Consider the following 12,360-nt stretch of genomic DNA (forward strand, 5'->3'; position numbering starts at 1 on the left):
TAGAGCATTCCAGAGGATTGGCGCAGCGCGGGAGAAGTCTTGGAGTCGGGAGTGGGAGGTACAGATTAGTGCAGAGGTTAGTGGAAAGTCGTTTGCAGTGTGCAGCGGTCGGTTAGGCCAATAGACAGAAATGAGGGAGGAGATGTAGGGGGGTTCTGCACTGTGGAGAGCTTTGTGGGTGAGAACAAGTACTTTGAATTGGATCCTATAATGAATGGGCAGCCAATGTAAGGCCTGGCGAAGAGCGGACGCGTCCGAGTACCGATTGGCCAGATAGATTACCCTGGCTGCTGCATTACGTATGGACTGGAGAGGGGATAGTCGAGTAACAGGGAGGCCAATTAATAGAGCGTTGCAGTAATCCAGGCGGGAGTGGATCAATGTTACAGTGAGGTTTTTTGTTTCCATGTTGAGAAAAGGGTGGATTCTAGAGATGTTCTTTAGGTGTAAGAGGCAATAGTGGGCAAGAGATTGTATATGGGATGTGAAGGAGAGATTGGTGTCAAACATAACACCCAGACAGCGCGCCTGCTGCCAGGGTGTTATTATAGTGCCACCCACGGAGAGGGAAATGTCAGATTAGGGAGGTTAGTAGTCTGCGGGAGCAGAAGAAGTTCAGTTTTGGAGAGGTTGAATGTCAGATAGAGAGCGGACATGATGTTGCAGACTGTGGACAGACAGTCACTGGCATTCTGTAGTACAGTGGGGGTAAGGGTGGGGAATGACTTATATAGTTGTGTGTCATCAGCATAAAGATGGTACTGAAAGCCAAATCTGCTGATGGTCTGTCCAATTGGGGCCGTGTAGAGAGAGAAGAGAAGGGGGCCAAGGACTGAGCCCTGAGGTACCCCGACTGCGAGAGGAAGAGGAGATGATGTGCAGCCAGAGAACAAAACACTGAAGGAGCGGTCAGAAAGATAGGAAGAGAACCAGGAGAGAGCAGTGTCCTTAATGCCTAGAGACTGGAGCCTAGAGAGTAGGAGATGGTGGTCAACAGTGTCAAAAGCTGCAGATAGGTCAAGAAGAATGAGCAGAGAGTGGTCACCATTACATTTTGCTGTCAGAAGGTCATTGGTCACTTTGATGAGTGCAGTTTCAGTCGAATGTAGGGGCGGAAGCCGGACTGTGAAGGGTCCAGAAGGGAGTGAGTGGAAAGGTAACGGGCAAGGCGGGAGTAAACTAGGTGTTCCAAAAGTTTAGAGATGAAGGGGAGATTGGAGACTGGTCTGTAGTTTGTGCAGGATGGGTCGAGAGTGGGTTTCTTTAGTAATGGAGTAACGATGGCGTGTTTGAAGGAGGATGGGAAAATGCCCGAGGAGAGGGAGAGATTAAAGATTGCAGTTAGGTGAGTTGTGATGACTGGAGAGAGACTGGAGGAGATGTGAGGGAATGGGGTCGTTGGTGCATGTGGTCGGACGAGAGGAAGAGAGGAGTCTGGAGACTTCTTCTGTGATGGGATCAAATGTGGAAAGTGAGCCAGGGGAGATGCAGGAAGGGATGGGAGTCACAGCACTTGGTGGTTGGCAGCAGATTTCGTGACGGATGTTAGCTATTTTTTCTGTAAAGTGGGAGGCCAGGTCATCAGCACAAGTGTCTGTGATAGGGGCTTGCGCTTTTGGCCTGAGAAGGGAGTGAAAAATGTCAAAGTTTATTGAGGTTGTTGGGTAGTGAGGAGATCAGGGTGGTGAAGTATGTCTGTTTGGCTAGGTGAAGGGCAGCGGTAGAGGTTCTTAACATAAATTTGAAGTGGATGAAGTCTTCTGGTGTGCGGGTTTTTCTCCATAGGCATTCAGCACTCCTAGAGCATCGCTGGAGAAGTTGAATTTGCGATGTGAACCAGGGCTGTTTTACTCTGTGCTTGGAGGTTCTGAGGGTGAGGGGAGCTACTAGGTCAAGGGTGCTTCTAAGAGTGTCGTTGTAGTGATGAACAACCAGATCAGGACAGGAAAAAGAGGAGATTGGGAACAGTTATGAGTGTAGGGAGTCTGAAAGTGTCTGAGGGTTAATGGCTTGTAGAGTTCTGATTGTGTGGTAGGTAGGAGTGAGCTGGGGTGGGTGAGGATTTGTGAGCGTGAAGGAGAGTATGTTGTGGTTAGAGAGTGGAAGCGGTGAGTTATTTAGGTGGGAGATTGAACAGAGCCGGACAAAGACCAGATCAAGGGTGTTACTGTCCTTGTGTGTCTCAGAGGTTGAAAGCTGCAAGAGGCCTAGAGAGGTTGTTAGTGATAGAAGCTGGGATGCAGATGTGGAAGTAGGACTGTTAATGGGGATGTTGAAGTCTCCCAGGATAAGAGTTGGTAGCTCTGAGGACATGAAGTGCGGCAGCCAGGCAGAAAAGTGGTCAAGGAAGTGGGTGGGTGAGCCTGGGGGCCGGTATATGACCGCTACTCTGAGGGAGAGGGGACGGAAGAGCCTGATGGTGTGGACCTCAAAAGAAGGGAATGAGAGTGATGGAACTGGGGGGATGACCTGGAAAGTGCATTGTGGGGACAGGAGTATGCCGACTCCACCACCATGTCTGTTTGTAGGTCTAGGGAATGAGAGAATTGCAAGCCACCATAGGAAATGGCGGCAGCAGAGACAGTGTCAGAAGCCTGAATCCAGGTTTCAGTGAGGGCCAACAGATTAAGAGAGTTGTTCAGAAAGTAGTTGTGCAGGAAAGGAAGCTTGTTACAAACAAACCGTGGATTCCAGAGGGCACATTAAAAGATGGAGATGAGGGAGTGCAAGTAATATTAATAAGATTATTATGGTTTCGATATGAGGTAGGGCAGGGGTTGAGGTTGGGGTTATGGTGCACCAGGGTTGGGGGAGATGTCCCCTGAAATCAGTAGGAGCAGGAAGATAAATAACAAATAGTTATTGGAATTGTAAGTAGTTGTTTTTTTTCTGCGATGTGTTTGGGCAAGATGGGCTGAGGTTTCTCAGGAAGGTGAGGAGTGCATGTGAGCTGTACATGGGAGAGGGAAGTATAGAGGGGCTGATGTGTATGAGTCTTGATGGAGGGGGGATGGGGAGGTGAATGTGGATGGCAAGGGAGCACAGGAGGATGGAAATAAAGGACATGGATAAAAGGGAATGCAAAGTGTAGGTTACCGGATTCCTGCCCTGATTAACTGCCATGGATAACTGTCGTTTGCTTATGCTTAGCTTCTGTGATGCTTTGCTTATGGGATGCCTGAGTGCACCCCACACTGCGTGCTTCCCCTTAGGAACTGCTACATATATAGGCCACACTAAAGCGTCAGGAGAAAGGGATTGTGGGAGCTGGTTTGGTATAATTTGGCAGCTGTGGCCAGCACACCAGGGGGAGGTTAGATGATCAAAGGCACGAGACCAGGCTGCATCTATATGCTATAGCACCTTCCACCTGATAAGATCTAGAGAGGCCACAGTCATAAAGTAGTAAGTATTAAAAACAGTGCAACAAATGAATTATACCAAAGCTTTAGCAGGCACATTAAAATATGTAACAAAATGGTAAAGCAGCAGAAGACAGACAGCAAGCTGAAGTATGGAGTTGTACCATTTGGATATATTGCAGCAGAAATGACAGCCAGCAGAGGTGGGGAGTTGTACCATTCTGGCTGCTTGCTAACAGTGAATGGAGTGAATACATGTAGGGTAGATCATTTCAGAAGTTGAATGATTTGATTACCATGTGTATGTGCAGTCATGGAAACCGCACCTGCCTCCAGCTGTCTCTTACTTTTCACAGCCAAAGCTTGTCTCTGCAGACCTCATCTTCTCTGGTCTTTTGCAGCACAACCTGGTCAGTCCCAACAAATTTATTGGATGTAGGAATCATAAGTTGCTAAAGCAAAGACCAACTTAGCCAGTGATTGGGAGCATGGAGGAGTGGTCTTTGTCAGCAATTCAAATTGTGTTCCAGTCCATACAAGACTAGAGAATGCAACACCTACACATTCTATATCCTGATATTCTTCCCCTTGTTGTCATTTTTTATGATGTTACATTGGCTCATTTTCTTCCTATTCATTTCCCTACAATATCAGATCCTCTCAGTGGACATCTTGTATATTAAGAGAAATTTTCTGAATTAATCATCAAGGATGGATATGGACAGGGACCAGAAGACGGAGAGGATATTACCCCTTGCCCTAGAGATCCTCTTCCGGCTTACTGGAGAGGTGAGAGATTCTGATGGCGTCACATTACATCATTCTTATCTATGGGAATAACAGATGGACAGAACTGGAGAGGTAAGGACTCTGGAAATGCCTGTAATGAGATTTACTAATGAGTCTTCCCATAACCAGGATTACACAGTAGTGAAGAAGACGTCTAGTGATCGCAGTCAGGATCCTGTGTCTGAGGGATGGGGAAGACCCCTGAGCCCAATCACGGGGCCTCCACCTTACCCCCTGATACATGAGGACATCAATGACCAGAAGATCCTAGAACTCGCCTACAAGATGATTGAGCTGCTGACTGGAGAGGTGACACTGCTGGGAATGCTGGGACATTATACAGTAATGCTATGAAGGGATCGGGGGGATGACGGTATCATTGTATGTGTCAGGTTCCTCTACGGTGTCAGGATGTCGCTGTCTATTTCTCCATGGAGGAGTGGGAGTATTTAGAAGGACACAAAGATCTGTACAAAGACGTCATAATGGAGGTTCCCCAGCCCCTCACATCACCAGGTAATAGACAGGACTAAATACACACGGCCTATAATTATCTGTATGTAAAGAATGAATTCAGTCCCTGTATGTGTTTCCTCCAGATTTATCCAGTAAGAGGACAACACCAGAGAGATGTCCCCATCCTCTTCTTCCAGAAGACTGTAAACAAGAAGATCCCAATGTTCCTCAGGATCATCAGGTAGATGGAGAGAAGGTGTCATGAGATCTCCCCTATGATGTGTAGATGGCTGTGAAGGTCTTGTACTTAGTTTTGTTTATCCACGACCACCAGTGTTATGTTTTATTCTTGTGTAATGAGAATGGTGGAGATGGCAGGATTAGAGCTGATCATAGATGTGATTTCTCCATATGTCTGTTACTTTTACAATATTTTTTTCAGGAAGGTGATCTGATACTGAATTATACTACAGAGACATATGTGAAAGGTGAAGAGGTGTATAAAGAGGAGGAGGTTCCAAGATATGACTACCCTGGTGAGTAGTAACTACTAAATGTAGAGGAGTCGCAGATTCTTTTCAGTCACCGGTTGTGACTGCTTTATCAGTCGTGTAGTTTGGCCATATCGTGTGATCACCATTTTGCCTCTAGTTCTCCTCCAGCCAAAAATGTTGAAATGATTTTGTGAATTTGTGAAAGCCCTTACCTATAGAACTTAGAACCTGGACGATCCACCTACCTCAAGGGATTAGAACATTCTGACCAACTATAAAGCCAAATAACAGTTGTGAGGCAGTGACCAGTGTTATATGCGAGGGTCGCTATGTGTCCTCCCAGGCTGTGCGAAGAAACATATGGAAGACGGGGAAGTGCATTGCCGTCACAGGCATAGCTGTGATTGCAAGGCAGAATAGAAGTAAGGCTCCCGTCACACATAACGACTCAACAGCGATCCCGACAACGATATGACCTTGTCAGGATCGCTGGTGTGTCGCTACATGATCGCTGGTGAGCTGCCAAAAGGCAGATCTCACCAGCGATCAGGAGCAGCGTGTCCCTTAGATACCAGCGAGCTCGCGCTGGGAGCTGGTATCCAAGGTAAACAGCGGGTTTCTAAGCGCTTAGAAACCCGCCGTTTACCTTGGATTCGAGCTGGGAGCTCGCTGATCGTTGCTCTCCCACTGCCACATGCAGCGATGCGTGCTGGCCAGCGTAAGACCAACGATCAAAAAAAAAGTCCAGGGCTTTTGAGCACGATCAGCGATACCCGGCATAGGGGTCGGTCGCTGATAGATGTCACACACAGCGATCTTGCTGGTGAGATCACTGTTGCATCACAAAACTTGTGACTCAGCAGCGATCTCGCTAGCAATCTTGCTGTGTGTGACGGGGGCTTAAGTGTCAGTCTTGGGCAAGCTATTTGTCCAAGGCAGATTTAAGAAAACCCACCATGGGCTTTTATGTTTGAAATGGACTACAAGATGGTAGTGGGGCGGTCCACTTCCTTCCCCTTGCAGTCATCATTGGCCCCCTATCTCCTCCCTCTCATGTCCTGATTCTGCACTGAAGCATTATAGTGAAACACTGCAAAGCGCCCTGGAGGAAGCTGCACCTCCTATACATAAAATAACTCTGCACAGACTACGACAACCCTGACACACACTGCAAACACGTTTCCTACAGCGGTGCTCCAGGTGCGCCGAACGCCTGTGGAGAAAATCCAAGATTTCATCCATTACAGGTTTATGCTTAAAACATACAACACTGCCCTTCACCTCTCCAAACAAACCTATTTCAACACCCTCATCACCTCACTGTCCAATAATCCTAAACGAATCTTTGACATTTTTATTCCCCACTCAGCACAAGAGTACAGGCCCCAACCACGGAGCTTCGAGCTGACGATCTGGCCAATTATTTCAAAGATAAAATTAACCATATCCGACAGGAATTGTCTCCCAATCACCTCATACCATGCACTGTCCTCTCTCCCCTACTTCATCTAGCTCACTCTCTGATTTTGAACCAGTCACAGAAGAAGAAATGATCTGGCTCCTTGCATCTTCTCGCCCTACTACATGCGCCAGTGACCCTATTCCTTCACATTTCCAGTCCCTTTCCCCTGCTGTCACCACTCACCTAACAAAAATATTCACTCTCTCTCTCTTCTGGTATCTTTCCCTCCTTATTTAAGCATGCCATCATACATCCACTACTTAAAAACAATCCCTTGACAAAAACTGTGCTGCTAACTATAGACCTGTCTCTAATCTTCCCTTCATCTCTAAACTCCTGGAACACCTAGTCCACTCCCGTCTTATCCGCTATCTCTCAGATAACTCTTTTCTCAACCCTCTTTAATCCGGTTTCCCCTCTTTACACACTACTGAAACTGCCCTCACTAAAGTCTCTAATGATCTACTAACAGCTAAATCTAATGGTCACTACTCCATGCTAATTCTCTTGGATCTCTCTGCAGCATTCCACACTGTGAATCACCAGCTCCTCCTCACTATGCTCTGCTCTATCAAGGACACTGTTCTCTCCTGGTTTTCCTCCTATCTCTCTGACTGCTCCTTTACTGTATCTTTTACTGGCTCCTCCTCCTCTCATCTTCCCCTTACTATTGGGGTTTCTCAAGGATCAGTCCTAGGCCCCTACTCTTCTCTTTGTATACTGCCCCATTGGACAAGCAATCAGTAGATTTGGTTTCCAGTACCATCTCTATGCTGATGACACCCAATTATACACCTCCTCTCCTGACATCATGCCTGCCTTTTTAGAAAACACCTGTCATTGTTTTACCGCGGTCTCTAACATCATGTCCACCCTCTATCTGAAACTGAACCTAAACCTGTCTACAACTGAATTCCTTGTGTTTCCTTCCTCTACTAACCTACCTATGCCCTACATTGCTATTTTCGTGTGTGGTTTTACCATTGTTCCACAGCAACATGCCCGCTGTCTTGGGGTCATACTTGATTCAGAGCTTGAATTCACCCCCCCCCCCATATCTGATCACTGGCTCGCTCTTGTTATCTGTACCTCACAAAACCTTTCTAGAATTCGACCCTATCTTAATTTCGACTCTCCAAAAACTCTCACTGTTTGCTTCTCTTATTCGTTCTGCTCTGGAATATTGTCATTCTCTACTAATCGGTCTCCCTCTTACCAAACTCTCCTTTCTCCAATCTGTCTTGAATGCTGCCGCCAGGTTCATATTCCTCACCAACCATTACACCGATGCCTCTGCCATGTGCCAGTCATTATACTGGTAACCCATCCACTCCAGAATTCAGTATAAACTTATTACCCTCACCCACAAAGCACTCCACGGCTCAGCACCACCCTCTACTCCCTCGTCTTAGTCTACCACCTTACCCATGCCCTCCATTCTGCTAATGATCTGAGGTTAACATCCTCAATAATCAGAACCTCCCACTCCCGTCTCCAAGATTTTTCACGTACTGCGCCAATTTTTTGGAATGCACTTCCCAGGTCAATTTGATCCCCAGTGCCCATAGTTTTAAGCGTGCACTAAAAATGCATTTCTTCAGTCTGGCCTAACGCCTCAACACATTAATCTATCCCTATGTTGCCCATTTAAAATTTTTACCATAACCATGGTCCTTGTATGATGTTCGCATATGCCTTATGCATTAAATAGCTTTCGGTGTCTGTACTTTTGCGTATTCTGGCTGATAACCGGTTCATGCAGCATTACATGAACACCCGATTTCCTACATTATGGCTGGTCCGAACAACACATGCAATTGTTACCATCCACCTTTTGTGTCTCCCATATTTTCTCGTCGATTGTAAGCTTGCGAACACGGCCCTCATTCCTCTTAGTATCTGTTGATCTAAGTGTTTATTGTTATGCTTAATGTCTTGTAAAGTTCCACCATGTGAGTGGATGGGGATTACTCACTTTGCAGGTCTTTGAGGTAAACACTGGCATGCTCAGGGTTAAAACGAGTCCATTTGATTTATTATTTAGACAGTTCTAGCAGCCATTACACTGTCTTTTAAACATTCAGCATTAACACATGAATACAGTCTCTCTCACTGAAAAATACTTCTCACTGACTCAGTATAACACACGGTTGTCAAGACCGTTACCTGTTGGATCACCACACAGGTTCTCGGATCCCTCTTATCCTCTGAGGTATCCGATAAATATCAGTTCACACACAGTGTCTTTCTGACCCCGGTCAGTATCACACGGTTTTCAAGACCGTTACCTGTTGGCCACGCAGTTTTTTGGATCCCTCTTATTCGCAGAGGTATCCTGTAAATCCTTCTCACTGACCCCGGTCAGTATCACACGGTTTTCAAGACCATCCGCTCCTTTTGGCTTGGACTCGCCGGCACAGCTTCCCCAGGCTATGCTACGTCCGAGCTTGGAACATGGGAGCTCTGTCCGGGCTGACAGACTCCTAACACACTCTCTCACATGTGCAACACACCTTCCTTAGATAGGTAACTGAGAGTGGTTACAGGCTATCACATGGCTAGTCACATGTTCATGACCTCATCACAGGTCCTCAAAATTCACAACCATACACATATCTTCAGACAAAACGGGGTACAGTAAGCCCCCCTCACCACAGAGCAAGGCACATGGATAACCAGACCCTCCCAACTCTCATAGCTACCCGTAGCCCGGACCTAAATGTGAACATCAACTACTTAAAAATTTATGTACACTTAAGAAAACACTCCGGGCTACATCACAGAGAGCTGCCATCCCTGTGATACATACCTCCTATTAACCATGTGACCACCAGTCACACCACATATTCCCCCCCTCTGTTCAAACTTGTGGGGTTGAACACTTGTCATATCCCAGGGACCTCGAAACAGGTCACGAAGGTTATCTAGCCCCATCCGTTGAGGGAACCGTCTGTCGGTTTTGGGCGTCATTCAACATCACCCCTTTGTCAGGCCTCCCCGCCCCCAGCGGTCAGTATGTCGGCCTTGGACTTCAGCACTTGAGTCACTTTCTGTCTGTGTCACCAGACCCTTTTTAGTCACCACACTTCCCAAAAGTGTCCCTTCACGTGACCTTTCTCTCAATGGCCGCCTCCCATGGTTTTTGTGGTCATGAGCCCCTCGTCCAGTCAGTACTACTGGCTGATATGAGTCTGATCCTCTGTTCCCGCTTCCTCTACCCGGTCTCCTGTCTTTGCTACTCAGCTCTGAGTTAACAGTGGAGTCACTATCTCTACCCCTCTGTGCTTCAGACAGCGTACTGCCAATCTCTATAGAAGTCTCTCGTTTCTCAATATCTTGGGCTGGAAGTGGTCGCCCTCTTCTCTCACCGATGTGGGCTAGTAGTCCCGTAAGGCGTCGTCTTTCCAGCCTTAACTGTTCCATCTCCTTTAGATATGCCATGCGATACTCCAGCAGAGTCCGTACATTTCCAAGACTCTCCACCGTCACAAAGAATGGTACCATACCCTTTTCCCTGGGTATCTGATCTTCATGGTCACCCGGAATACTTAGCTTCACCACTCCAGACTTATTCACCATCTCATGCATGGCTCGACCATTTTTCCCAATGACTTTTTTCTCACCATAGGAATAGTTACATGTATTACATCTTCCAGAAGCCTCCGAGCTTTCCTCACATGCTCCAGCCACTTAGCAGTTTCTTCATACTCCAACTGGATCAACCACTTCGGCCGCACACATCTCCAGTGCTGGTCACTCAGGACAGCTACTCTTTTTGCTGTGACACTAGATGTGGACAGTACCACTAACTGTTTATCTTTCTGGGTCCAATACACCTTACATGCCCCCACAGCCTTCTTGAAATCTTCATGCATAGACTCCCTGGCACACGCTTCTCTCGGGTCTTCAGGTACGTCTATCAAGTATTTAAACAGGGAAGTCTCTTTCTGTTCATGGAGGGATGACTCTCGGTTTGCCATGGATCTTTCCATCAAGATATCTGCCACAACTGGTTGATTGTCTTGTTCCGCCCTCAGCGCAAACTCTTCCTCAGTTTCACATTCTTCAAGACTCCTTGCCAAGATGGGTAATTACAGCTCTGCCTCATTATCAGTCTGGCACTGCCGCTGTAATTCTGCAACCTCCAACTTCTTCTCTTGCATTAGATCTCCTAACGCTTCCTGGAGCACCTCCATATCTCCCAATATGGCCTTCTTCTCGGTTTGACATATTATCAGGTGACCTCTTAGCTCACAGACTTCATTCTCCAGCACATCCACTCTGTGCTCAGCTGCTTGCCTTAGGACCCTTTCTTGTTCGACATGCTGTTTTACAGTCTCTCTAATCAACTCTATTGCGTAATCCTGCTCTCTTTTGGCCAACACAGTGCCATAACTTCTTTAATTAGATTTTCAGAGGGGCTCTCTTGCCCACCCAGACTCTGCCTCTGCAGAGTTCCACTTGTCTCTGCATCCGCAGGTTCAACTCTCTCTCGACTCTCGGTAACTTCAGAGAACTCCGCTCTTCAGCATCAGGTACTCTGGAGCCTTCATCACCCCGAGCCATCTCACCCTTTCCAGGTATGGCAGATGTGGGTCTACTAAAGGTCTGTTTTAAGTCCAGCCCTACGCCTGTGCTGGGATGTGTCAGAGATAAAGTGGCTTCCTTATCCAGGACAGTAACCTGACCTGTACATGACCCTGACTCTCCCTCATCATCTTTCTTCTCAGAGGGTGTAGCCAATCCTCCCTTTCAGCGGCCCCCCGCGACAAGAGGAAAATTTATCATTTTTACTCGGCTCCACCTTACTGCACTCTCTTTTCCTGGTGTTTGAGTCACAGTCTCAATGAGTCACCCCCACTCCCCCTGTCATCCTGGAATAGCAAGTCTCCACTTAAACAGGTGTTGGACCCATTTCCTGGAGCTACCCCATTTCCCACGATCACACATTTGTTCACCCCAGCTAAGTCCCTGAGTTGGTCAGACCACATTTTCTCCCTGTCAGCCGGAACTCTGGACTATCGACCTTAGGTGGTGCTACCTCCTCCTTTGAGCCACCCCACACTTCATCAACTTCCCATGCATCTTCAAACAACACAAAGTCCCGGCCCCTCTCAAAGAGGTACAAAAACTTCGGTGGTATACTGTCACATTGGCACTCAACACTTTTGGGCATCTCAATCATCACTCTGTCCACAGTATAGTCCACAGTGACCCCATGGTTGCAGTGAACCTTGACCTTTTTCTCGGTCAGACAGAGAGCGAGAGGAGTTCCTGTCAGTCACCTAACTCTTTGAGTCCAGCCGTCCAGAGACTCCTTCACGGTGTAGCATCACTGTACACACCTGCGGCTTGTCGTCATATGGAAAGTCTATGCTGCATGCGGAATAAGAATAACACAAACACCGCTGTTCCCCAGACATGTCCACTGAGGTAACCGGTGCCGCCCCTTTTTAAGCTCCGCCCCACTTTGGGCCACTATCCCCTTTTGGGACTCCGCCTCTCTCTGGGACTCCCCCTTTTTGGGCCACCACCCCCGTTTGGGTCACCTCCCCCTTTTGGGATTTCCCCATGTCCCCTCTACAGGCCTTCTTAGGCCAGAGTTCACACAGTACAGTTTCTGTCTTTCGGGCTTGTACTGGCCCTTTAAGAGGTTGAACGATCTGATAACATCTTACGATGCCACACCAGCTCCTGCTGTAGCCACACCCACCGGCACCGCCGGCTGCCACTCACAAGTAGCTGCTGGTGTCACTGCAGCTCCTGCTGCTGCAGAGCCTCTTGCTGCAACTTGCAA

General features: G+C 47.5%; 2 protein-coding genes across 2 annotated transcripts in view; both read left to right on the forward strand.

Annotated features, from left to right (window-relative positions):
• The window catches only part of LOC141094286 (uncharacterized), a 1,055,204-nt gene that overhangs the window by 858,541 nt on the left and 184,303 nt on the right, over nucleotides 1-12,360 (forward strand). The gene's annotated exons all lie outside the window — the stretch shown is intronic.
• Nucleotides 1-12,360, forward strand: part of LOC141093988 (uncharacterized) — a 61,326-nt gene that overhangs the window by 21,577 nt on the left and 27,389 nt on the right. Inside the window, exons 2-6 of the mRNA XM_073579663.1 lie at nucleotides 4,017-4,151; nucleotides 4,281-4,460; nucleotides 4,544-4,667; nucleotides 4,751-4,848; nucleotides 5,050-5,143. Coding sequence (XP_073435764.1) covers nucleotides 4,074-4,151; nucleotides 4,281-4,460; nucleotides 4,544-4,667; nucleotides 4,751-4,848; nucleotides 5,050-5,143 — 574 coding nt within the window. The 5' untranslated portion in view covers nucleotides 4,017-4,073. The remainder of the gene's footprint in view (nucleotides 1-4,016; nucleotides 4,152-4,280; nucleotides 4,461-4,543; nucleotides 4,668-4,750; nucleotides 4,849-5,049; nucleotides 5,144-12,360) is intronic.

This window comes from Dendrobates tinctorius, unplaced genomic scaffold (genome assembly GCF_039654945.1).
Source record: "Dendrobates tinctorius isolate UK_male_01 unplaced genomic scaffold, ASM3965494v1 ptg000063l, whole genome shotgun sequence".
Taxonomy (NCBI): Eukaryota; Metazoa; Chordata; class Amphibia; order Anura; family Dendrobatidae; genus Dendrobates; species Dendrobates tinctorius.